General features: G+C 40.0%; 1 protein-coding gene across 1 annotated transcript; it reads left to right on the forward strand.

Moving 5' to 3' along the window:
• Nucleotides 1-354: 354 nt before the first annotated feature.
• On the forward strand, nt 355-27,652 carry TMEM181 (transmembrane protein 181). The gene is made up of 17 exons (XM_061989040.1): nt 355-489; nt 4,301-4,404; nt 9,442-9,497; nt 10,777-10,867; nt 11,216-11,334; nt 12,398-12,517; nt 15,349-15,429; nt 16,369-16,468; nt 17,156-17,286; nt 17,976-18,067; nt 18,949-19,006; nt 19,695-19,797; nt 19,892-19,943; nt 20,147-20,229; nt 21,242-21,331; nt 22,911-22,977; nt 23,928-27,652. The coding sequence occupies exons 1-17, from the start codon at nt 482-484 to the stop codon at nt 24,004-24,006; spliced, it is 1,434 nt and encodes a 477-aa protein (XP_061845024.1). The 5' UTR covers nt 355-481; the 3' UTR covers nt 24,007-27,652.
• Nucleotides 27,653-27,943: the final 291 nt, after the last annotated feature.

Genomic DNA, 27,943 nt, shown 5'->3' on the forward strand with positions numbered 1-27,943 from the left:
CCGAGGAGCCTCTCCGTCCCGCCGCCCCGGGCGGCCCGCGGAGGCTGCCTGGGCGGGCTGGCGGCCCGCAACCGCGCCCGTCGTCCGCCCCGGCGGCTCCCGCTGTGCAAGAGCGGCGGTTGCAGCCGGCGGCACCGCGAGGGAGAGATGGCGGCTCGCCCCGCAGGCCACGCCGCGGCCGCCCGCCGCTGCCGCCGCCCCGCAGCCGTGCGCCGCGCCCGGAGGCGAGCGGCAGAGCGCAGGCCCGTGTCCCCTCCGGCTCGCCGTAGCGCCGCCGCCCCTCTGCCGGCAGCGTCGCCCTTCGGCCGCGCGGCGGAGGAGCAGCCACGGGGGCTGGAGTGACGTGTCCCCGGTCGCGTGGCGGCCGGGTGACGCACGCGGAAGCCGCCGCCAGGCACCGCTGGCGATTGTGCCACGGCGGCGGCGGCGGCGGCTGCCGGGCGGAGGGAGGAGGTGCCTCCAGTGCGCATGCGGCGCCGGGATGGAGCCGTGAGTGGTTGGCGGGGGCCGGGCGGGGGTGGTCGCCGCTCGCTCGGGCGCGCCGGGTGCCGGGCGGGGTGGCGGCGGCTCGCGGGTCTGCCCTCGCGCTCGGGCGCTGGCGGCGGGAGCGGCCGTTGAACGGCCGGCGGGGAGCGCGCCTGAGGGGAGTGAGCCCCGCCACCGCTGCTGTCTCCCCGGCCGCCGGGTCCTGGGGGGGAGGTGCCCGCAGCGGTCCTGCTGCCAGCACCGTGATGCGCTGTTTGCTCGGGACCGGGAGCGGGCGGGGAGAAGAGCTGCCTTCCTCTCAGCGGGTGGGTGCGGTGGTTCAAGTTTTTCCCTTGTAAAGACCTTACTGTTGCCATTCAATTTATACACGTCAAGTTTCATTGAGGAAATAATCCGCCGAGAGTTAAGTTAATGTTTCTGAGGCCATGGTTGGCCGGTCAGAAACCCTAGCCCAGTTCTTTAAAGGAAAGCTGCAGTTTTTCCTCTTCTGTGGTGAATAACCCCTTCTGTCTGCTAAGGAAAAAGAGAAACTTGTTTTGCTGGATGTGTCTTCGCATGGACAGAGGCATAGTCGTGACTAATTATTCAAACTTCAATGAATGCGGCAAACGAGACAGTAAAAAGAAGCCAAACCCACCCTGTGCACCTGAGCTGTTTGAGCACAGTCATGGTTAGCTGTCAGTTGTCCTATAACAGTACTAGGTAGTACAGTTAGTGTGCCAAGTGGCAGATATTAAACAATGAATGTCCAGGAAGGTAATTTTATTTACCTTATGTGTCAGCTGGTGATAAATGAAACGAGACGTTTAAACCACACAAAGAAATTTTGTTATTGCAGTGAGGGGTAATGAAGAATAGATCATGCGATAGCAATGCTATAAATCGGTGTTTGCTGTCATGGTACATGTAGTTAATGTTTGGCCTAGTTCTTACACTTGCTCTTACAAGTGTCCATGTTGCCTGACTGACCTGTGAAGTCAGTGGCTTAAATGAGATTTCATGAGTACCAGTATGAAAGAAGGAGAGAGAACACAGTGTCCCTACCCTCTCAGGTCTCCTCTTTCTTAAATGCCAGCATTACTGTTCTTAGGTAGGTGTGTACCAACCAATTTTGAGTACTAGATGTTGCACCACCTGGAGAGGAGTTAAAGAATGAGCTAATGTCTGGAACATGTTTCTACGAAAGCTTTTAAGTGCATCTGTGCTCTGGCACACAAGTAAACCAAGGTGATCATTGCCGGTGGCTGTAACGCTGGAAGGGCTGGCTGGGTGGTAAACTCATTCCTGTAAGGACCATGGAGATGAAGCTGCTTTTCATGTTCACATTATGAATTTTGAAATGTGTGCAAAAGCTTGCAAACTAGGAAGCTTATCAAAGTAACCAAGAAAATGCATAGCAAGTCAGAAGTATCCTGCATCAGACTGTAGCTGTTAAGTGGATGCCTAGATGTAAGCTGTTAAGAAGAGCATAAATATATGTGACGCTTTCCTGCCTATATACAATACTCTTCCAGTTGTCAGCTATTCTTGACCCATGGAGTTTCTCATCCAGACCTAGTTTCTGTGTGTTGAGTGATCCTCAGTGTGCATTCTTCTATAAGGCATCGGGTTCATGTACTTGAACTCTTACAGTTAATTTAGGCACATCAACATTTTATGTATCCTTTTTATATATCAAGGATTTTCTTGTTAAGATTAGTATTTTGGTATCTCAATACCCATACATGGTGTTCTTAGGCAGACAAGGAATACCAAGTCACCTGTGGAATTTGAAGGAGCCCTCGGAACGGATGGGATGACGCACCTTAGTTAGTTTAGTACTAGTGCAGATGTAATACCTTTAAAGCAGTTTAAGTGCATGAAGGCTGAGGTGTTAAGACATTGATTTAAAGAAAATACTGTAATTAGATCCCTGCAAAAGTTGTGCAGCCAAGTTCTAGTTTGAAAAGCCTCTATTTGTCGTTCTTCAAAGTTAACTTGTAAGTCATATTTGTCCTTGAGACTTCTGTGTGATGATCTCTGTGACAGGAATATGGTCTGGTCCTGTTTATGACTGTGATAATTTCATGTATGATTTCCTTTTTTTTTGTCTGTACCATCATTTATTCTGACTTCTTAGACTGGTGTGAGGTTTTTGGTCCATGTCACAGTGTGTGGCAAGGCAAGTTACAGCCTTGTTGCAGATGCTGTGCCCAGAGTCCTGTACAGCCAGTTTATGCAAACTTGTAACATTTACAGTTCCTTGCTTGCAGTTCTCATCACTTGTGGGACTTTTTTTCCTCCCGTCCTCACATCCTTTGTGAGTTAAAGTGAGATTTGGATCTCTCAAACTTTACAGCAAAGAAATAATGTAATTATTTTAGTAGTGGCTCATTTGCAGAGAATGCAGCAATTCTTAAAGAAAAGAAAGGTTGTTGTTAAATCTTTTTACTAATTTAAAGTGACTTGTTTGCCTTGCTTTTAAGGGCTGACAGACATGTGGGTGTGGGTACCTGGCCCTAGAATTCAGACTGCATTTCTAGAAAAGGTGGTGGAACCATTTCCACATTTCTTCATACAAGTGGTGAACCAGTAAGAGCACACCATTCAGGTGGTGGAAAGGAGTTTTATCCCAAGCTGAAAGGAAGCACAGTCATTAAAGTCTTAGGCTTTCATTTCTTTCCATGATAGTGCTCATGCAACTTTATTGGGAAACACCACCACCCTACTCCCAATCCTACAATGTTCTTAAAAAAACTGTACAGCTTTCTTTCATTATATGTCCTGGAACAGCAATAGAAAATCAGCTATATGGTGGCTCAGTTCTGGCATAACTCAAACCAAAATGTTGGCTGTATTTTGAAATATGGTGGATTGCTCCTTTCTTGAACTATGCATTTAACAAAAGGGAAGATGGAGGAGGGATGTGTTCTGTAGTGTTAATTCTTTGATAGTTTTTCCCTTAATTTAACAAAATTGGAAGTTATTTGTTTCTAAGAGAATGCAATTGGTCTGATTCAGTACTTTTTTTCCCCCTCTATTTTGTCTTTAACGTGATGATAACTCCCCAAAAGTTGTGGAAGAGATGACATTGTTGTAATGTATATTTGTATTTAACTGTCTAATAATAAACTTAAGTTCAGGTTTTTATTTCCCAGGCTTTGGTGGGGCTCGGGCAAGGATGCAGAGCCTGAGAATGCACATCTATGAGATCTGGAGTTCTGCCTTACTTCTTGTTAGGGGTGATCTTTCAGGGATGAAGTATATATATAGAGTGTAGGAACCTCATCAAGATCCCATACAGGGAACTGAGTTGCTAGTGACGTCAATCCCTTTGGGTTAAGCTGTCATTGCAGGAGATATGATACCTTAGATGTTTAAATTATAATGTATGAACTAAAAAAATGTAACTTTTCTCACTGTGAGAAATGCTTTCTCTTGCTCCAGTCTTATGACATGTTCTTATGCGCGCCTGGACATGTTTCTACGCGACTTGATCTAGGTGAACCTGCTTCTGCAGGGGGGTTGGACTGGATGATCTCTAAAGGTCCCTTCCAACCCTACTATTCTATGAATTCTGTGACAATAGAAAACCCTAGCATAAAAAGAATGGGCAAAATTCATACATTTTGGGGTGTGGATGTGCATGCACATACAGATGTCTAATAATTCCTAGTAGTTATCCTTGCTCTGTAAAGCAGCATTGTTTATTTTTTTGTCTTAGTGTTACATGTTACCTCAGAGTTGGGTTTAATTTTCTTTGTGGAGGAATGAATGTGGTCTTTTTAGAAATATGACTGACAGCTAACTCTGTGCTTTCTTTTGCTTCCTGTAGGCTGGCACCAATGCGATTATATACGCTGTCGAAACGGCATTTTGTTCTGGTCTTTGTAGTATTCTTTGTTTGTTTTGGTCTGACAGTCTTCATAGGAATAGCAGGTAAGGATGTTGTCTTTTTAAAAGATTACAGTTCTTGTATGCTTTGTCTAAACCTGTTGGTATTTACAGATGTATTTAAATGCTAATGAGCTTACTGCCCCTGAGATGTCTGAGGAAGCATTACTCTTGACAGGGAGGGGAAGTGTTTCTTCCATCTCATTTTTTAATATGAGTACTATACACACAGTTGGTATTTGTAACTGCTTTGTAGGAGAGACTTGGTAAAGTAAATCAAAACCAGCTGCATTGTAACATCATTTTTCAGCAGACTGCTACATTAATTTTCTTCTTTGTATTTCAGTCTGTAAAACGGTGGTGCTAATACTTGTCTTCCTGTGAAGAGAATGACAACTGTAAATCCTTCTAAATGTTTGTGTGATAAATACCACAGAAATATAAAATATTTTGGTAATGTAAAAGTACAAACTTCTGTTGTTGAACATATATGAACTTAGATCTCTAGTTCCAAAGGGAATCAAGGTTTGTGGGAGTCTTGACGTGATCTGGGAGACTAAGCATTTAGTGCCTGGATACTTATCCTGGAGATTGGAGAGATCTGTGGAAGTCTGGTGGACAAAGATGCAGTGTCATTAGACAGATGGAAAGCGTGGGAGCCCTCTGTATTTCATGCCACGGAGCTCTTCCAGATCTAAAGCATACTTGAAAAAGAAGTCACCATGCTGTCACTGCATGTTAATAAGCTAATACTCTGCTATCAGGATAGCTTTGTCAAGCATAGAAGTGACAAACAGGGAGAGGGTAAGGGAAAGACTTCTACTCATTACCCCATGTAAGAATTATTTAAGGACGTTACCACCTCCCTCCACTTTACTGCTTATTTCTCTGTCACCCAGCGTGTTCTCCTGCACCACTGTCTGACACCTCTTGAACTGTCCGTAGGGTTGTCTTAACCTCAGCACTATCCTTCACTTCCTTTGGAATGTGATGGGCTGCAAAAGCCTGGGACTCATTCTGCCTGCCTTGGAAAGAAGTGGGGGTTAATTGGAGACAGCTGTTCAGGCTTTTTGTGCCCATCTGTGCCTGGTAGGCAGTGTGTTCTTCATAGAGGCATTAAACAATAAAATCTGACTGTGAACTGAAACCTTCTTTCCTGCTGTTTGATTTATAGCAGCAGCCTAAGGTCCAAACAGACTTTCAGTTCATAAAGGTTAACTACTGATATTACTGTGACTTGTCTAAGCATGCTGAAGGGCATTATTTGGCCACTAAAATATCATATAAATACATTTACAAAAATGCATTTTGTATGAATGATAAAGAAAAAAACCCCATGAACTGCTTAATTTGATGTCCTTTGGCTTAAAAAGTGAACTGTCTTTGTAGTTGTTTATATTGGCCAATTGCAAGAAATACAAGAAAGGGTTTTTTTTCTGTAAGACTAGGCAAAAAGCAGTAGTCCTGAAAGAGAAAACTGAGCATTTCATTCTTAATTGGCAGCAGATCCTGAAAGAGAGCTGGGTTGGTGTGTTGTTTGCAGCTGTGTGCAGAGTGATGTGATGATGATGTAGTTGCCTTTGGTCCAGGGGGCTTGGCTACTGTAAGCAGCGCTTGGTCATCTGTACCCTGCTGGGGTCCCAGGACTCACCTGTGATCCACTTCAGGAACTGGCACAGTGGTGGGATTCTTGTCCTTGTAAGATAGGTTTGCTGGATAGATGTGTTGGCAAAGCATGAACACAATTTATTACTGTAACTTAACTATTTTCCAAGGAATGCTATTTACCTTGTGCAGAGACCCACTGAACACTTACTGTGATGTTCTTCTCTGGCTTTTGTTGGCAGCACCTGGCTTCCTGTGAAGAGAGAGAAGAGCACTAAACAATAGAGTGCTCCCTTGTTAAAGGGTAGAGTCTGAGCATAGTAAACCCAGCAAGTAAACTAAAAAGTGGGAGATACATCCATATTTTCTGTGCTACTTGAATATGCCACTGCCTGTACTCGACACCTCTGTCTGCGGTCTGGGAAGCCTAGCAGAAGTTTTGCTTCTCTTCTGAGAAAACAAGACAGTTTAATCTGAGGTGGCTGTTGCTCTTTAGTTCTTATAACCCAAGACAGATGCAGGCTTGTTTGTGTTTTTCTTTCCCAAATTACACTCACTTTCTTTCCCTATTCACAATGGGTCTGTTATCTTTGGGATGAGACAAGTTCAAGGAAAACCCAAGGTGCAGAACTCTCAATTTATTCAGTTTTCCTGTTCACCACCTCAGGGTGGTTTTTTGCTTTCATATGTGATTCTGTTAAATCAACAAGACTAAGAGAAAAAATGTAACAATCTAATTTAATCACCATTTTTAAATAACATGACCGTAGCGTTGTTTTGGTCAGTTGCTTTAAAAAGCTTTAGCATAGCAACACTTTTCTGTAGTGTCCAGTGACAGGACAAGGGGTAATGGAAATAAGCTGGAACACAAAAAGTTCCACTCAAACACAAGGAAGAATTTCTTTCCTATGGGGATGAGGGAGCCCTGGCACAGGCTGCCGAGGGAGGATGTGGAGTCTTCTTCTCTGGAGGTTCCCAAGACCAACCCGGACATGTTCCTGTGTGAGCTGATCTGGGTGGACCAGCTCTAGCAGAGGAGTTGAACTGGATGATCTTTAGAGATCCCCTCCAACCCTTACCATTCTATGATATTGCTTGCCAGAGGAGTAGCAATTATAGCAGTAGAACTTCATAATCTTTTTGGTTGCTGCTCTTAAAAACTTGGACTGTGAGCTCTCTGCCGCAGTATTGGTTCACATATTATAGTAAAAAAAAGTCTTCTTAAAAAGGTTCATTCTGTTGTATTTGCTAAGGCTTAATTACTGAAATATGATGACTTATCAACCATGAGCACTTACTGAAATGGAATTATACTTTTCAAAACAGAATTGCCTTCCAAAAATCTGCAGAACTGAAAAGCTGAATGATGCAGAACTGACTTTATAGTGAGTGGCTGTTAGTGAAGTTGAGCTGTTATATGAAGCTTTGTGTCATGCGTGAAATTCTGAAGTTTTCAATTTAAAATCTGGAAGATGGTTAATGTTGTCATTAGAGTGGTTATAAAAGCCCAAGCAATGCTGCGTGTTTAGCTAATTTAAAATACTTCTTGCATGGATCAATCCCATGGTGTTAATTTATAAGCTTCCTTCTTTTTCATTGTTTCTCTGTAGTAACTTTGAAGTCAATGGTCTTTGTTAAAAACTGCTTTTGTTGTATAATTTTTCTATACTAACTTTGTGGCTGAGACAGAATGTTTTGAGGATTAATAATTTACATTAAACTGTCAGACCAAATACATAAGGGAAGAGACCCTTCGAACAGAAATGCTTTACTGTGACTTGGAAGCCTCCAGAGCAACCCAAATACATGCATATATATACGTCCTGCCTATGTCCCTACCTGCTATACATCTCTGTTTACACCCTGGTATATAGAGACATGCTTTTCCATACATTTCCCTTTCATTTTTCTGGTTTGGCCTTTTTGTGTGTTTACAATGGAATCACAGAATGGTAGGGGTTGGAAGGGACCTTTAGAGATCATCTAGTCCAACCCCCCTGCAGAAGCAGGTTCACCTAGATCAGGTCGCATAGGAACATGTCCAGGCAGGTTTTGGAGACCTCCATGGAAGGAGCCTCCACAACCCCTCTGGGCAGCCTGTGCCAGGGCTCCCTCACCCTCACAGTGAAATATGCATACATGAGTTCATGCTTTTGTGTATGCACATGCATGCATTCCTCTTCACCACAGTACCATGTGTTCTTGCATACCTAAGGTGGCTAAGGGAAAACCATACCACTGTCTACAACAACCTTACCAGAGGATGCACAGAAGATGAGGCTAGACTCTTCTCAGAGGTGCCACAGAGACAAGCAGAAACAACAGAGACAAGCTGGAACAGAAGAAATTTCAGTTAGATATTAGGACATTTTTCTTACCATTTGGGTGGTTAGATAGTAGAATGGCTTGCCCAGAGAGGCTGTGGGAGTCTCTGTCCTTAGAGATGTTCAAGATATGACTGGATATGGCCCTGAGCAGCCTGATGTAAATAAACAAGAGGGTGGACTAGATGGCCTCTGGAGGTCTCTTCTAACATAAGTTATGATTTTGTTGCTTCCCATTCACTGCATACAGAAGTAGAGGTAGGTTGTAAGAGAATGGATGCAGTTGATCAGTACATGTTAAGTGTGTATGTCTGCATTTAGAGTGGTTGGAGGAATGGTTGCATAGCAGTCTGGTAGTGAGCTGGACTTCCTCTGCTACAATTGGATGTGAAACTCTATTGATTAAATGGATTGTCTGGTTTAGGATAAGTTGTTTACAGAAGTTCTATGCAATTATGTTTATTTATGTGATGATACACATAACATATTATAGCTCCCAAATTCTATAGAAAAGGAGGGGCCCAAACTGACTAGACTGAGAACTGTTCCTAAACTAACATGTGAGTGTCGTTGCTTGAACAGACCAATGCAATGAAAATGCAGCACTAGCCAGAAAGTACACTTATGGTGATTGTACAAGCACATACACTACCTGTACATAAAAAGGCAGTTTGGTTATAGAAACCTTACAGTGCAATTAAATCTGCTGGTTTTTCAGATGGTTTTGGCAGCCCTTGTTGAGCTTGAAGTTGCTGGAACAACAGTGCCACTGGTGCTTTTTCTGTAGCTGAATACTTTCATGGCTGCAGTGTGCAGCTTAGCTTGGGAAAAATACTGTGTGGTTTGTTGTCCTAGAGTACACATACAGGGCTTCTGACATGGAGTTCTTGATTTTTAATTTATTTCCTACTTAATCATGCCTAAAAATACCAATGCAAAGAGGTTTAAAGCAACATTCGGACCAGGTTTATAAATGATACCTAAATGTCTCAGTGATTTCTCTTTCAGCTTAAACATCTGAAAATGGGGATACTATTTACCTGCTTCATAGACTGTATTTGTACAGTCTGTTGAAATCCTGTATTTACATCATTCCTTATCAATAATACATTTACTTCAATATTGTTCTCTTTCTTCCTCATATATTCTGTAGGTCCTAATGTCATTGAAACTTCTGTAGCAAGAACAGACTTAAATAACAGCCTAAAGGTAAGTTAATAAATATGGTTGGATACATGAATGGCTTTATTTGATGACAGTAATGTTAAACATTCCCCTTCTTCCCCCTAAGTATTTTAAGTATTTACATTTTTACTGGAAAACTTCTTGGCCACATGGTTCTTTCCAGTTTGAAACTGAATGTGCAATATTTTACTACTGTTGCATTATTTCTTGAGTAGCCCAGCAGCAATTTTTAGTCTCTTACTTTTGTGAGCAGGTAAGGTAGAGAATTCTATGATGTTTCTGCACAGTAATTTTTGATAAAGTAATACTGGAGTGTTACACTGGGATTCCCTGGTGCATTCATGTTGGAGATTCTTGTAGAGGGTCAAGATACAGAAATTGAGAACATACACTGAAAAATTATGCTCTCAGTGACAACTAATGATACCTGTCTTGTGATCCTTCCTGTCAGCGGGGAAGGAATATTTCATTTTGTGTTAACTGTTCCCTGTCAGTTGACTGAGACATGAGATCTGGCTTCTTAACATGAACCTTCACATTTGTTTTCTTGAAAGCTTTAATGTTTTGTTTCTTGGTTCTTGCATTTTTATTTCTACCTAGCTCTTCACTGTCAACTTAATATATGAGGGAATTTTTGTGGAAGTGCTGAAAAAGTTTAGTTGTTTTGTTTTGATGTTTTTTAAGTAAATTTTCTTTAAATACACTGGAACATATCATCTGTTTTTGTCTATTAGCAACCTATGTATGTTTGGATGGGTGGATGACTTTTTTTAAAAAGCATATTTGTATATCAAGTAAAAGAAGTCTCTTTCCTGCATGTAGGTTTTATCTGTTAATGACATCTTTCACGAATTTGAAATGATGTGGGATTTTTAGAAAACCTGGTGGAAAATAGTTGTTTTCATAATTATAGTTGAACAGGTTTAAAAGTGTGGCAGATTACAAATTACAAACAAGTTACAAATCTGACTGAAGTGCCAGAAATTACTTTTTCTTTTCAGGTTTGGTCTCAGGATTTCGTTTTACATGTCTGAACATGTATGTTTTATTGCAACTGCTTTTATGTGATTTAAGTAATCATACCTTTCCTTACTTCAGTGCTGTGCGAAATCCTTATGATGTTTAAGCTGCTTCTCTGAAAGAGTTTGAGCTGCCTCCCATCCTGTCCAGACAGTAGTACATATTAAGTCTATTCCCCAAAATATTGTTGCAAGCATAATTAACATGCCTTTCATTGTTTTTACTACAGATACAGTGTATAACAGAATAATGGCTGGTGTTAACCTTGTGGTGTTTTTTACAGCTGAAGCCATTTAATTTAAGTTCTCCACCACTGTCTACTTACAATCAGCAGCTGTGGCTGACCTGTGTAGTTGAGTTGGATCAGCATGATGGTGAGAATCTTACCTAATGCTCAGGAAACTGTGGTAGCAACCTGTATATTGTATGTTGTATCTTTTAACTTCGTCCTGTCACATACGTGATCCTGTTGCTTTCTGGCTATGGTGGGGGGGGGTGGTTTGCTCTGATTTTTTCCCCCTCTCCTCCAGTTCAGGGTATTTGTGACTTACTGCCTAAGTATATAAATAATAATATACTGGATCCCTACTCTGGTAAAGCAAATCAAGTAACTTTTGAGTCATCTTTGGCTATCATACGTGTTTTAAACTATATTTGGAACTCTATTTAAGATTTCATTTTTACACATAGCAATAGCTTAATGTTTTCTCTTTTAATTACAGTATCCCTCAAAAAGAATGTTACTATGACAGTCAAAGTACTTGGAGTGGTGAAGGATGGAAGCACGCCATATGTTAATAATCAAGTTCACAATCGGACGAGATTACTTAGTTGTGCACAAGTATGTGCCTACTTTTATAAAACTCTGTTACAGTCTGTGTTCTTTAAATCTCTTCATGTGCATTACATTGCAAATGAGAAAAATATATCTGTTAAACATGTCTTGGGAAAGACTCTGTAGTCTGAGTTATAATTGCAACCTAGCTAGTAATGCTAACCCAGATACCTCCCTGTCTGTCTTTTTCTGTTTACTTCTATGACTTGTGTCTTAAAGACCCCTCTTTTCCTGAATAGCTCTCTGCTAGGAAAGCAATGTATTCTGCTTCATCACCTGAACAGATGTAGCAGCACTGAAGAAAGGGATATTGTAATAGAAGATTGGATATAGGGCTTCAGATGAGAGAATAATTATCCTCCAACAGTGTGTTGGCGCAATTTCTATTTGAAATCAGCTGGAACCTGTGTTCTGAAAAAGCCAAATTTCTTGCCACCTGTGAAGAAATATTTCAGGATTTGAGTTTCTAATACAATTTTCACTGAAATTGGGCTTAGAGATGTCCACATTAGCTTCACCAGGTGCAAGCCTTTTAGGAAGGGCATAGCTGAAGTTTTTTGTGATAAGCATATAGAGCAAATCAAATGTTTTCTTTTATATATATATATGAAATTTGCAGAAGTTAATGAATGGTGTTCTATTAGATGTAATTGCACACAGGGAGCAATGTGCTTGCATTTTCTCTTCTGTTAAATTTTACAAATGAGTTAGTACAAGATAGCTCCATCTCACAGCCTGATGACCAAGAGCCTGACTGACAGAGCTACTCAGACCTTTCCTGGTGCTGCAAGTAGTTCCTTGCACCAGCTTAAGTGAAAAGTTAGCCTTGTTTATGTGTTCAGCCTTTGATCTCGCTGCCTGACTTTATCAGCTTCTTCTGCTTTGCTGTCTTTCAAGAAATTCTTTATCTGCAGGTCTTGTTCTGTTCTCACTGCTCAAGACTGGTAATGCATTTAACAATTATCAATATCTGACTATTTAGAAACAAATTCTCCAACCTACACTAACTGCATATTTTGGAATAAGTTGAAGACTTTTACATGTTATTCTTCACTCTATGTGTTCACAGAAATGCAGTGAAATCATTGTTGCTCACCTTGGCTACTTGAACTACACTCAGTACAACATATTTGTTAGCTTTGAAGATCTAAATAAGTTAACGTACACCATCCAGAATATTACTTTCACGGTAAGTATGAAGTTTTATACCGGGAAAAGAAATCTCTTGTAATTACTAATGTGGTAGAAGTCTCCTTTAGCTGTAGTAAAAATGTAGATAATTTTTGAAGATCACAGAATCATAGAATGGTAGGGGTTGGAAGGGACCTTTAAAGATCATCTAGTCCAATCCCCCTGCGGAAGGAGGTTCACCTAGATCAGGTCGCATAGGAACATGTCCACATGCATCATCATTAATTTTTATGTCACTGCTAATGTCAGCACTGTTATAACATTTGCTGTTAATAAGGGTCTAGACCAATTTTTGTAACTCGGTAACAAAAGATTTTTGTTTCAGAAGTGCTAATGCTGTTCTCTGGGATACATTTAGTCTAATTCCTAGGACATATTTTTACCAGCAGACAAACTAGATCAGAGCATCCAATTTTCTGCATTTGCTTATTTGCCTGTTTAAAGCATGGTATCTTTTTCAGCCTTACCAGTAGGTGTATCTGAATTAGCAAGATTTTCCCAGACTTTACAAAAACATGGGCTAGAAAGATTTAACAAACTCAAAGGGGTTTTTTTTAACAGTGCTTATGAGGAAGAGAAACACGTTTATTCAGCTAAAAAAATAATTCATTAAAATAATCCCTAGTGAAATAATTAGCTCAGTTCATAATGCCCGAGATTGCTAATAATAGTTGTGTCATTAATGTATTGGCTCCAGAAAGGAGTTTAGAAACATTTTCAAGGGGAGAAAATGAAACTAAACCAAATTCATAATACAGTTTACCACAGTATATTCTATCTGTACACAACATTTGGTATGTCAGAGCAGGTAGCAGTAAATATCTCACTGTAAAGCAAAAGTGGGTTTTTTATACTAAATTAACCTCCTGGATATTAATAATTGTAATATTCTGGTGCATAAAGCACAACATTAAAAACAAACTCTAGGGAGGAAAAAAATAAATTGACAAACCCTTTGCATAATCCCATATTTCAGACAGAACAAAGTGTTGGAGCATTTATGGTTGTATGGTTTATTATCTTGCTTTTCAGGCTGCCTCAGGTGAAATCATAGATTGCCTTTTGTATAATGGGATTCTCTACTTAGAATTTTCATTCTACATTTACACTTTAAAAGGCAAGACAGAGGTTGACAGATTTAATACGTTGAAAGGTAAAGCTTCATATTCAGATGGGCAGAGCATATGTTGTGCCAAGAAGTTTACACTTCAGAAGTGGCTTCAAAAGAGAAGCATGCCAGGTATGAGGAGTTGTCAACAGAGTAGAATTTATGCAGACTGACATGTTGTAATTTGTATTTGTGCCCTTCTAAGAATTAGAGGAGAACAAGGAGCTTTTTCCCCTTAACCTATGGAAAAAGTTCTTTATTTCTGGCTAGCTCCTTTATATTTCCTTTATACTTCCTTTATACTTGATTTTCATTCTTTTTTCACTTCTGAAACAAGAGAATAAGCTCTAAGAAAGCAAACCCATTACAGAAAGCATGCCTGTACCTTATCAGCCTCTTCATAATGAATTTATACATCTTACCTTGATAATAAGGAATAATATACTGGATTTACTCTATTATTGTCATTCAAATTTGAATGATAGTGCAATAGAAATCAATGGAGAATATTCTCTTTGTCCTGAGAGTTGCTTCAACATATGATGGTACACTGAATGTACTACAAAGCAGCATGGTAAAAGAGAAGTAATGATGATAGAATCATAGAATGGTAGGGTTGGAAGGGACCTCCAGAGATCATCTAGTCCAATCCCCCCTGCAGAAGCAGGTTCACCTAGATCAGGTCGCATAAGAACATGTCCAGGTGGGTCTTGAAGACCTCCAAGGAAGGAGCCTCCACAACCCCTCTGGGCAGCCTGTGCCAGGGCTCCCTCACTGAAACAGGGAAAGAGTTTTTTCTTATATTTAAGTGGAACTTTTTGTGTTCCAGCTTCATCCCATTACCCCTTGTCCTGTTGCTAGCTACTATAGAAAAAAGGGATGTCCCAACCTCCTGACACCCACCCTTTAGATATTTGTAAATGTTAATAAGATCTCCCCTCAGTCTCCTCTTCTCCAGACTAAACAGCCCCAGGTCCCACAGCCTTTCCTTGTATGAAAGATGTTCCAGTCCCCTGATCATCTTGGTGGCCCTGCACTGGACTCTCTCCAGCAGTTCCCTGTCCCTCTTGAGCTGAGGAGCCCAGAACTGGACACAGGACTCCAGATGAGGCTTCACCAGGGCAGAATACAGGGGGAGCAGAACCTCCCTTGACCTGCTGGCCACACTCTTCTTGATGCATCCCAGGATGCCATTGGCCTTCTTGGCCATGAGGGCACATTGCTGGCTCATGTTTAGCTTATTATCAATCAGGACTCCCAGGTCTCTCTCCTCAGAGCTGCTCTTCAGCAGTTGGACCCCCAGCCTGTACTGGTGCAGGGGGTTGTTCCTTCCCAGATGCAGGACTCTGTACTTGTTGAACCTCATGAGGTTCCTCTCTTCCCAACTCTCAAGCCAGTCAAGATCCCACTGAATGGCAGCACAGCCTTCTGGGGAATCAGCCAGTCCTCCCAGTTTGGTGTCATCAGGGAACTTGCTGAGGGTACACTCTGTGCCCTCATCCAGGTCGTTGATATTAGGCCACTTTGGCTGTCTTTTCTTCACATAGTCCTATGGGTATGAATTTGTCTTTCCTTGTTGACATGGTGCAATTTGTTTATACTTTTGAATTTTGAAAAGCCAGAGGAATTTTCAGTATCTGCAGTACATGCTAACGATTGATGTCATCTGTACCCTGTCAAAACACTCTTCATTGGTTTGGTTTTCTTCTGTTTTCTTGTAGTGGAAGACCTACAATCCGACTTTTTCACAAGTGGAGATATGGTTCCGATTTGTCTTTGTAGTCCTTACTTTTGTGGTCACGGTGAGATTTTTAGTTTCTCTGGAGTATATTAAGTAGGCAGCTGGCAACACTGCTCTGTAGTGCTGTGTTTAGTAACTTAACTCCTGGCAGCAGAGTTGAGATATCACTGAATGAGTGTAAAAAATGTTTCTAAAATACTTACATGGTCCCTGCTCATATTTTTACAAATTATATTGAAGGGACATTAAGAAAAGAGGATAAATGGGAAAACGTGTTTTTCTAAACTGATTCTTTTAATTGTACAGAAGGAATTTTGCTTAAACAAAGGAAGTTGTGGTTAGATGGTAGATATTTTATTAATGTTTTTCTTCAGTGCAGGTAGGCTCAGACATTGATATACGATGCCCAGAGCAAAACTCATTTCAAAGTGACCTTCAACTTGTCACTTCCTTGAGTGTGAGGATGGGACAGCTGACCTCCAGAGGTCTCTTACAACCTAAATTATGCAACAGTTTATCTCTCCCCTCCAACTTGGTTTGGCCCCTGGAAGTGTTAGGAAAAAAGAAAACCAACACAAATCACTGGACACTTGCATAGCATTTTTCTCACATAGATGATGTCACTCAGCAGATAACTGTGAATGTGATACAGAATCTGGGTTTTTTTAAAAGGAAGTTAAAGTAGAAGCTGTTGGTGGCATGTGACCAGTAATTAGGCAACACTCTCTCATGCATTGTTGATTTGCACAGCACTAACTGGTTTCCTTCTCATTTTGCTTGAGAGATTAAGTGATTTGCATTAGGATAAGCCAGCAAACTTGAAGCAGAAGTAGAAGCTAGGAGATGTTCTTAGTGGCAAAGGCCTTGTGAAATCGCCTTTGCAATGTGCTGTGTTACCTCTTTGCTAAAACCATTAAGGCTCTATTCCTTCCTTATGAATTGTTGTTGCTAAAACCATTAAGGCTCTATTCCTTCCTTATGAATTGTTGTTGTTTTATAGTGTCTGTTTGCACATTCCCTGCGGAAGTTCTCCATGAGAGACTGGGGTATTGAACAGAAGTGGATGTCCATCCTCCTTCCCCTCCTGCTACTTTACAATGGTACTTGTATCCTGGAATATTTAGAAAAGCTCCTTCTTTTGTTTAAAAAAAAAAGAAAGAGAAGGCAAAATGGAAGCTATTTTTAAGGCTTCAGAAAACTAATTCTTAAAAAAACAACCCTTTTTAAATGTATCAAATCCAAGAAGATAATGAGTGGGTGGATTTGGTTCTTTACAGTCATATGAATCTCCGTTCAATCTGTTGAAAGCTCTGACTGAACCTTTCATCCAGCGCCATGTAAATGCAATTTCTGTGTTTGCAGCCTGACTTCTTAATTTTTCAGGTTCTTGCACTTTCTTTAAAAATGGAGACTACTTGTAAGTTGGTAAACCACGCCAGATTCTAGCACAATCCAGCAATATCAAAAGGATATTTGCTTTATAGTCATTCTTTGGTAATACTTTAGGTCATCATCAAGAACAGTGGTTTAGTTAATAAAACTTGAAATCTAGAAATGTTGACACCAATTCAGATGGTTTCCACAGCCCAGGTGATTGTTTTGGAGGCACCATTTTCTTTGTAAATTACTTTAAGAGACAGCAAACTTCTATTTCATTTACTGTTGTAATTAGAAAAATCTAGGGGGTTTTGTTCCTCTGAAGATACATTCTGCTTTACCTTTTATAATGGAAAATAGTGTGCTTTTCACTCTCATCTTAACTTGAACTTTTTCATATTTTGTTACAGATCCATTTTTCCCCCTTTCTTTTCTGGTGAACAGCTGGTTTCCTGGAATGCTGGATGATCTATTCCAGTCATTGTTTCTGTGTGCATTGCTATTGTTCTGGCTTTGTGTCTACCATGGAATAAGAGTACAGGTAAGGGGGTAACATTAGCTGCTACTTACTGAGAAGACAGTACTTGTTTTTTCAGTTCTCTCAAAAGGTGACAAAAATGAAACAATTTTTGTTTTTTAAAGAGATGTATCTATTTTATTCTTAAAGTACATGTGACGTGAAGCTCTGGAGTTAAAATTATTTGTGGTGAAGTAGATTATTGTGAGGCTACCATGCTTGATTCACAGAATGGTAGGGTTGGAAGGGACCTTTAGAGATATCTAGTCCAACCCCCCTGCACAAGCAGGGCCACCTAGATCAGGTCGCATAGGAACATGTCCAGGCGGGTCTTGAAGACCTCCAAGGAAGGAGTCTCCACAATCCCTCTGGGCAGCCTGTGCCAGGGCTCCCTCACCTCAACAGGGAAATAGTTCTATCTTATGTTTAAGTGGAACTTTTTGTGTTCCAGCTTCATCCCATTACCCCTTGTCCTGTTGCTAGATACTATAGAAAAAAGGGATATCCCAACCTCCTGACATCCACCCTTTGGATATACAGGTCTGTGTCATCTTTTATATAATTGCCTGTACAGGTTAAAAAGACAGAAGGCAGGTCTTTTAACCTAGTTCATGTTGAATGAAACAAAGATGCTAGTTATTTTATTCTGCTGAGAATGAATGGAATCTCAAATGTGGATTCACTTCTTCACCACAGTACTGTTTTCTCAACAGGGGGAAAGGAAGTGCTTAACTTTCTATCTGCCCAAATTCTTTATTGTGGGACTGTTGTGGCTGGCCTCTGTTACGTTGGGGATATGGCAAACGTAAGTGTTTTAAAAATACAAAGAAGTAGTGAGCTGAGAGTGTTCAAGAATGAGATTGTTTATAATTAGCAGTCTGTTTCTTTATGCTCTGATTGTGATATAGGAATGGAGTTCAAATTTATAGGTCTTTCTGGTTTGCAAAGTGTGACTGATTTGAAAACAGAATTCCCCACAGACAGCCTAGCAGTACATAATGTTATAAATCAGAGTAAGATCTAGAAGTCACAACTTGGTCAATATGCCATCTCCCTACAATTATCTCTCTAGTGTTATATCCCAATTAGCTTTTATTATTTGAAGCAACAAGTTTCTCTGTTGTTAACTATTACACAGTTTGACCAAAATTTCTCAACTGTTTTTTCTCAAATGTTTGTTTGTTATTTTCTTCTCAGAAGGAAGATGCCTTCTAACCTTCTCTGTGCCATTGTACATTGTTGAAAGCAGTGCAGTTGCAGGAAGGGCTCATCCCAATGCCCCAGCCACAGAATTGCTATGAGGAAAGGGCTTATACCACAGTTATTTCTTAAGTATGATTCTTATCGCCAAGGATCAAATTTAAACATTAAATCCAGAAGGCTTGTAGGAATTTCCAAGATTATACACTTTCTAAAAAATAAGTGGGGGAATGAGACATACAACTGAAATCCTCCATATAACCCTTCAAAGTTGAGTTTGGGAAGAAGGACGATATTGTGTACTGTAAATTGTCACGACTATTGGAATCAATGGCATTTGCACCAATTTATACAGCTAAAACCTGCAGTTATAAACTCTGTATAGTAACTTTCAACCTTTTCTTTGTTAGTAGCTTTCTTGATCAGTATGGCTTTTTGACCTTGTCTTTTGTAATAGTGTAATTCTTCATTTTGAATCTTTTCTAGTGTTAATGAAGTACATGATCCTACATATCAATACAGGGTTGACACGGGTAATTTCCAGGTAAGTCAGAAATATTCTCTTGCTATTAAATTGTTAGGTGGAGTTAGGCAATCCAAGGAGGTGGGGTTTGTTCTACTAAAAGTGGTGACACAATTTAGAAAACAGGGAATGCTGGTCGGGTGGTCTTACTCTGACTGGGGTACTTTCGGTTTTGCTTTAGGTCATTTGAAGGCCATATTGAGCTCCATCACAATAAGAAAATTGTCTTGCAGATTTGGAGACACAACCCACAAGTCTAGTCAGAAACTTATGACTGTTGGCACTGGGGAAAAAAAAAGTTAAGCCTCTTATTAAGTCAGTTTTCCACATCTTTACTCCTGCCAGGGTCCTCTGTACTAGTAAATTTCAGACATTCTTGTTGTAAAGGAAGGTCCAATTTGTACAGGTCCCCATGTTGTTCTCCAGAGCTGTGTTTCTAGAACATCATTGAGATTCACTGTGCCCTTTTTTTGTTGTTGTTATTCACTCAGTGAACAAAATTATGACTTCTGTTAAACATCCTTTCTTTACATTCCCAGAAAGCCAACCTTGATGTATAGCCATCCTCATTTTGTACTTCTTTTCATGAGCCTACTTTCCCTGAATAGGCTCATTCTGTGTTGTGCTTTGGGAAATAATGATCTCTACTGAGGGAAGAAGGAAGAGACTAGATCTTGTTAAATAATAAAAATTAACACTCTTCTGACAGGGAATGAAAATCTTCTTCCTTGTGGTGGCAACCATGTACATCCTCTACCTTTTGTTCCTGATAGTGAGGGCATGCTCAGAACTTCGTAACATGCCTTACGTTGGTAAGGGCTGTTTCTTTTGCTTCTTCCCCAAATGGGCTTGCTTCTTCTAGATACAGGTGTAAATTTGCTAGTAACTTTTCTCAATCTTTTCCAGATCTCAGGTTAAAATTCTTGACTGCATTAACCTTTGTAGTGCTTGTCATTAGGTAAGTGTCAGGGTTTTTTCCTGCTTTACTCAGTTGATGGCTGACTTGTGATTAAGAGAATGATTCTTAACTTAAAACTATGAAAGCAAATATGGATTAAAATAAATCATCAGCATGTTAACATAGTTATTTTCTCATATACCATTTCAATTTTATGATTTAAAGACAGAGCACATCTATATGCTTTCTTTTTTTTCCCACAGCATTGTTATACTGTACCTACGCTTTGGAGCACAAGTTCTACAGGACAACTTTGTTGCTGAGCTGTCAACACATTATCAGAATTATATCCTTGTGTTGTGATACTGCTCAAGTAGGAATGTTAATCTGGTTTGATGTAGAAGGTACTTAATGATGACTGAGACCTTTGACTTCTAGGTGGGCTTCTGGGGTTCAGTCCTTTTGATAGAGGTTTCATGTCAGCAGTTTGTAATGGCTCTTTGTAAAGATTATCAGCTGAGACAGTTTCAGTCTAATTTGTTTATGCCATATAAACCACAACTGCATGTGATGCTCTTCCAAAGGATTGAAGGCCTAGATATGCATGCATTCTAATAATTTTAACAAGGAATTACAAACTGTGTTTCTGGATCTGAACCATGAGATCCTAGCTCATTCCACTTTCTAAAAGTTCCTGTGAGATTGCAACTGCTCCACTTACTAATTAGCTTCAATATGTGCTGGGAGCTGGTAGAAAACAGTAGGTACAGCCTTTAATATTTTCCCAAAATGATGACAAGAAGCCATCTTTGGAGTTCTGTCTTCAGAGAGTCCTTTCTCTCAATTGCTATGCCAAGGAACAACTTTTTAAAGGCATTTCTAAAAAAACAACCCCACCTGAACACACCTCCCTTTATCACAGAGTCACAGCATCTCAAGGCTTGGAAGGGAACTTGAAAGATCATGCAGTCCAACCCCCCTGCCAGAGCACCTGTTAGAGTAGGTCACACAGGAACTTATCCAGATGGGTTTAGAATGTCCCCAGCCCTTACTCAGCTTTCTTTTAACATTGAAGGCAGAACTATTCAATTTACCATGTGCTCCACCACTCAGGAGTACACCTTATCTCAGCCAATGTTATGCGTGTTAAAGCTTTGTTTTCAGTGGGAGCTTTACCTCGAAATAGCTTGAGCACATTAGTTGTCATTGAATTTAAGTTTCATTTAGCCATTCATGCTCTCAAAGTTTAGCAAGATAAACCATTCTTGCCATTGAAATAGCTTATGTATGGTTTGGATCTTGTTTCCAAAGTCAGTATGTATTGAGCTATATTGAACAATATCCTTAACACTTCATACCAGCAGAATTCTTATCATTTTATGGTTTATTGAACTTTTATCTCTACACACTAGCCTTTGTGTATTCCCCCTCAAAGAATGCACTATATGGTAAGTGTAAGCAATTGTCTGGCAAACAAGAGCTGGCATGTTAGCAGATACTGGGTAATATCACTGTGTTTTGGTTGTATCATTACTGTTTCAATTTGCTGTGTGTTAACACTGCTGCTCCCGAACAAATTAGGATTGGAAATAGAAAGGGTCACGTGAAATGTATACAGCTGATTAGCTAGACTAGAATTCTTATGCACCTAGATCAAGCTTCTAGTCAATATGTTTGCACATAATGCACTAACTTTTGCACTGACTCTCAAGGAGCAACAACTCTTCACTTGTACTTTGCTCTAACAAAGGTTAATATATTGTCATGCTGGCAATATGGGCAATGAAAAAGGTAACATGTTGGAAAAGTAGGAGTGCAGCTGATGTCTGACGTGGGAGGAGTTTAGTGGATCTTACTGTGGTAAGAGGGCTGCACAGGGCTTGTGTAAAAAGAGATAAAGAATTGAATTGGTGGCACTCTGCATTCCTATGTAGAGGGTGTAATCTGGCTCAAATGATTATTATAAAGCATTATCCCTCTCTTACAGATAAAGATCTGTAAAGAGCTCTGTATTTGTACAGAGTGCATTCTCTGCTTTAAAACACTGAGTCTAAAATACAGAACCATAGAACAGCCCGGGTTGGAAGAGTCCTGGACAGATCATCTGGTCCAACCTTTCATAGAATCATAGAATGGAGTAAATGGATCTAGATTCTCTTTCATGGGAGAGTCTAGATGAGATTATCTAGTACCTTATCCAATCACACCTTTGCATGCTAAGGGGTATGCAGGAGAAAGACACTAAATAGTGGAGCTGGTCCTTTCTCTAAACATTTTAGAGTTGAGATGGATGGAACTGTAACAGAAAAATGCTGGTTTTCCATTAAGAAAGACAAGAGGCTTGTCTGTGTGAGGATAATGTTAAAAACTTGCTGTCAGACTGCAAGAAGCATTAGCTTATAGAAGGCAGAAAGGATAAAGCTGACAGGAAAAATGTGTTTATGGCAAATGCAACTAAGAAGCACAAATGATGCAAGAAATGAACAAGGTCATGAAAAGGGAATTGTCATAAATAGCCAATGGAAAGTATTTGTTTCGTTGGTCCATAAAGGTACAACTCCTTCCTTTCTTCCTCTGTTACAAGGATGAAAAATAGCTGACTAATCATTGACTTGCATCCAAGGGATTGCAACCTTGGTCTGTTTGTACCTTAGAAATAACTAAGTTAAAGAAGTCTGTGCTTTTTAAATACATATGAACTTTTTATTAACTTAGTGATTAAGAATAATGAGGTCTGACTTAATTACTCTTAACGTTTAGGTTGAAATAGGAAAGTGCACAAGGGAGGAAATCCATTTATACAACAGGGAGATTATCTGTCTAAAGGTCAGATAGTTACATCACCTGCATAACTCTTAGGAATACCATGATGTTGTGGCTGAAGGGTGAAGAATTTAAAGGGGAATTCCTGTCTGTTGCGACTGCCTTGGAAGTTGTTGGGACTGTTTGCTGCAGTGTTGAGTCAGAAGTACACACACATTTCTATGTGTTATAGGCTCTAAATTAAGCCTTATTTGTGTTTTCCAGAATCACAGTTGAAAGACAATCCTGCTTTTTCTATGCTGAATGATTCGGATGATGATGTGATTTATGGGTAAGATTATAAAATACCTACGGAGGGATTTTACACTTTTGGTGTGTTATTTTTGCAATGTTTTTTTCCAAATGTATTAAATGTGAGGGATTTGTAGGTTGTTAGTGAAAGTGTTCTGCCTGAAGAGCAGAATCATAGGCTTATTCTGAAGCAGAAATGCCATGAGAATACATGTTACTTTGTTTTTCTTTTTTTGGTTTCTAAAAGGCATTGCCATGGCACTGATACAAACAGGTAAGAGAGTACTGGGATGCTGGAAGCCCATGGAGTGAAGGCAGCAAGATCTGTGAAAGGAAAAGACTTCCTTTTAAGCCAGGAAGGATTGCAGGAGTCAGATGCAGTTAGCAAAGGATCGGCTTATATGCAAATACTTCAGGGAAGTAGGGTGGCTATTCTTAAGTGTCCATCACTTAGTGAAATAACAGTATTCAAATCTAGAAGAACTTCCTGGACTTGTGTGATTTTATGCAATACGAGAATTACAGCATCACTTAAACCCCATCCTGATCAGGTGTCTCTGTGTTAGACACTGAACAAACTCATTATCTGCCCTTGGTGCTTTTCACCTCTTAGCAAAGACACTGAAGTGCCTGGAGCAGTGAGAATGGGGTTAATAGCGCAGCAACCTGACAAAGTTTGTGCTAGAGGAGCTAATACGCATTTTCTGAGCTTGCCTTGTTTGGTTAGAGGAATAGTGCTAGTTCCAGCTTGCTTCTATAGCAGTCCTTGTGAAGTGGCTTGTAGTTACTGGAATCACTATTTCTGTGCTTCCTCCTCTGGAGATAACTCATACATATTGTTCGAATCTCTAACAAGGAAGGAAAAGGGATACTAGCTCTTCACCCAAGTAACAATTTAATGCCTCAACGTGACTTGAGATTTCCTGTTTACTGTGGGCTTCCTATCTGGAGACCATGTCCAGGAGTTGTAACAAGTTATCTCTTTCACAGGAGTGACTATGAAGAAATGCCACTTCAGAATGGCCAAGCTATTAGAGCCAAGTATAAAGAGGAATCGGACAGCGATTGACTTTGGTGTAGACAGACTTGTTTAGCCGGAATTAAACCAATTTTGAAGTTTTCCTAGATGTACAACTTCCTTGGCTTCTTTACAGTCTGCTGTGACCTGAACACCAACTCCCAGGAAGGACATCCTGCTTCTCTTTCTGTTTACAAATGTAAAACTGAAAAAAACCCTGCTTCCAAAGGTAGTGGTGAAAACTTAAACCCAGAATTTTTACACATCTTATAAAATGCCTGATAGCAAGATGTCTGCTAACTAAAATCTTGAGATACTGTTTCATTTAGAAGTGTCACTGATCATATGCTGATTTTTAAATTGCTTCCTTGCTGCTTTATTGGGGTGGGTTTTTTTGGGGGGAGGGAGTTGAGGATTATGTACAGCATTGTGGTATTCATCCGTTGTGTTAACTCCTTTCCATATTGTCCACTGCTGTACGAAGTGCCTCATTTCCCTTTCAATTTCCTACCTTAGTCTTTTGAGCGGGAGGCAGGGAGTGAAGTGTTTGAGGGTTTTCTCTGTTATTTTAATGCAAGAAAACACAGACTTTCCATTCTTCCTTTGAAGAAGTGATCATAAAGATGAGTTTACCACATTTGTAAGTGCGAGGTATGTGCAAATAATCCTTCTCGTGAGCCAAAAGAGCCTCAGTGGTGCAAAATTCTTTGTATAATACATGTTTCATAACATGCTTTACTGCTACAACAGAAGTGTTTGTTTTGGTTTATTGTTGTTTGTTTTTAAAAACCAGCCATTTCAAATGAAATTATTTAGGCAGCAACAAATTGCAGAAGGAAGCCAGTACCCTTCTTTCTGTTTTGTTTTCTTTTTTATGTTGGAGGAGATTGTTACAGAGAATATAGCATGAAAGTTTCATCAAGAACTACAATTTCAAATTTCCAGACATTTCCTTTTTAAAGCCTTTTTCTACATCAGAAACTTTCCTGAAGTTGTATTAATACATAGTTCGTCTATATCCTGGGCACAATGGTGGTTGCTCATGTATTGAACGTGCATGAGAGTTAGCTTTTGAGCATGTTCTGTGCATTCCAGTCTCTACTGGAACAGAGTTCTATGGGAATTCAGTATTCCTAATATGATGCTGCTGCTTCTCTATTTAAAAGTTGGTTTTCTACTACGCTACTGTTCACTTCTTTATTTAAGTGGATGCTGTTTGTTTGTAACTACTTTTCTTTCAGGTACTTGACCTAACTGAAAGCATCATTATATTTTTTTCTCTCGATTTGTAACTGTGACTCTTGTAAAATTTCTCTGCTCTGCTGCTGTAGAAGAGTCTCAAAAGTATGTTAATGTGTGAGACAGAGAATGGTGCTGGCTGACACTAGGGAATTGTGCTCATCATTGATGTAGTCTAAGCAGAAGAGTGCAATGAAGTCCTGCTAGACTTGCTGAATCGTGTTGGGGAAAAAGGAGGTTTGTTATACTTTGAAGCAACAACCATCCTCGATCATTCCCATTGCAATGACTTCTTGGTAGCTGTTGAGGATCACAAAGGGGAGACTTCACAGTGTAGCAGTGCTCTCAGAGAGGACCAAAGGAACTGCTGCTTCACGTGGTTGCATCCTTGTTATCGTAGAATAGTTCAGCTTGAATCAGTGCTTAAATCAGGGCGGTAGAATACTCTGGGTGTGCAAGAGAGAAACTTTGTAATACTAGCTAGAGCTGTGAAAGTTTTTGACTGTAATTGAAACTTAAAACTTTCCATACCAGGAATCATTTATTTGTTAGATGCCAAAGCACTGTCGTCTGGCTAAAGCAAAGGAAACTGCTGGGGAGGATGGGAAGCTTTGTCCCTTCCATTTTTTTTATTAGTTGGTGCCAGTTTAGAAGAACATATAGGAAAATATTTAAAGTATTTCAGGTAAGTGGTGCTGATGTTTTTCTGGAGAGCTGTAGTAAGCTGCACCTTCAGCACTTCCTTTTAGACTTTTTTTTTTTACTATGTATTGGAGAGAATCTTTCTGCTCCCGAGATGACTCTCTTGAGGCCTACAGCTGTCTGAACTGGCAGAGTTGGATTTAGGGGCTAATTAGGCATCCTTTGCATACCCCAAATCTTTTTGACTTCCAGTGGCTACAGGAATTAAGTTCTCAAAAATGTATATTTACGTGATTGTTACATATTCAGATCTATTTGGCTGCGGTATTAATTCTACTCTAAATTGGTTTTGACTGATGCGCAAAGCATACTGATGTTTCTGAACTGGCTGTTACAGCAAACCCTGAAATAGTGTCATGCTCTGGGATTTCATTAACTAAAGAAAATATTTTTAATCTAACTTTGAGATGACTTTTTTTTTTGCCCTAATCTGCTCTCAGCCCATTTCACTTGCTGTTTCGTTTGCATTAACTTTTCTACATCACTGAATTCAAAGTGAAAATAGGAAGGCTGACAATGGGAAATGTGTACTTAAACTAAGTATCTCACTATGAAAAGAGTGAGAAAATAAGTTTCCTTGTTAATTTTTAGAGATTATATTTAAATATAAAGTAATGTTTGCCATGCAAAATAGCTTTGTATTTTGGAAGCGCTAGAGTGTAACGGTAAGCTTGGCTTGAAGCACTGTCCCATCAAAGTCAGTATACAGTAAAAAGGCAAAAGCAGCACTGCAGATGAGGAAAGAGTTTTGCTATCAAGAAATCTCAGTTTCATTCCTCTCTCTTACTGCCACAGTTTGGAAGCAGAGACAGTATGTGAGGAGCATTAATTACAATATGGATTGTTAGCAACTTGGGAGTAAGTGGTGTGAGTTCACCTCCAAGTATTGTAACCTAAAGGTGAAACAGCCCTTCTCTGGGTAAGAAACTAGCCTGTTTTTTCTTTCATTACTGCTCAAGTAATGATTTCTATCACTAGTGGAACTGTACAAAATGAGACAAGTATCCACAAAGGCCTGACAGCACGCAGCATTGCTGCTCTAAAGGAGGTGCTGGCTGTTAAATAACTGCATGACTTCTATGGAGGCAGCCATCAAGACAGACTTTTAAGACATCAATATCCATTAAGTGTGAGCCATTCATGGCAACCACGTTCTGTAGCATTTGCTTAAAAAATACAGTTGCTGTTGGAATTGGTTGGAAACTTTCCTAGGACTGGCAAAGAGGAGGAAGCGTAGGGCTTAACACCAGCGAGGAGCAGCTAGTGCAACAGATCCAGGGTACTACCCCTGGGGAAAACAGGTTCCAGCAGGAAAGACTTTGAGCCAAAAGGTAATTCTGCATCTGTAGTCACCCAATTTTCCTTCCACTTCCTTTTGCTTATGCCAGTAATACCTTTGCATTACTGTAAACTGTTTTTTAGAAGATTGTAAATATGTAAAATGAAAATATGGAAAAAAATGTGTACCAAAATGGTATAAAAATGTGTAAGATAAATGCTCTGTTTAATGAGAAGCTGTAATTAAATGCTGCTTTGGGAAAGTGTGCATGACGACATGTGTTAAATGGTCTGTGTACCTAGAAGTTGTGTTAATGACAGCAAATTATCCATTTATGTCAGAAAACTTCATGCTCATGTGGAATGTGAAGGAAAAACTAATATTTCAAGCAAAAGGTGGGTATTTTCTGGGAAAGACTTCGTGTGCATAATCATTGTTAAATATGTTCATAATAAATTTTTTTATCTTTATAGTGTATGTTGGTTTTCTTTTGCTCCCAGTGAATAACTAATAGTACCATTTTCATAACTTACACCTATTTACTATTTACATGTATCTGAGATGGTGAAGATGCTGATGTCATTCATCCCCTGCTTATAGTTCTGTCTCTTCCAAGGGCCTGCTCATAGTTGGTAGACTGCAAGCAATTAGTGAGTCACCCTTGCTTTGGGGTGTTACCATTCCTTACATAAACCTGAGGGGAGACTGAAATCTCTGAATGAAACAGCTGGTAAGCATCTCTGCACAAACAGATAGGCAACTCACTCC

This window comes from Colius striatus, chromosome 2 (genome assembly GCF_028858725.1).
Source record: "Colius striatus isolate bColStr4 chromosome 2, bColStr4.1.hap1, whole genome shotgun sequence".
Taxonomy (NCBI): Eukaryota; Metazoa; Chordata; class Aves; order Coliiformes; family Coliidae; genus Colius; species Colius striatus.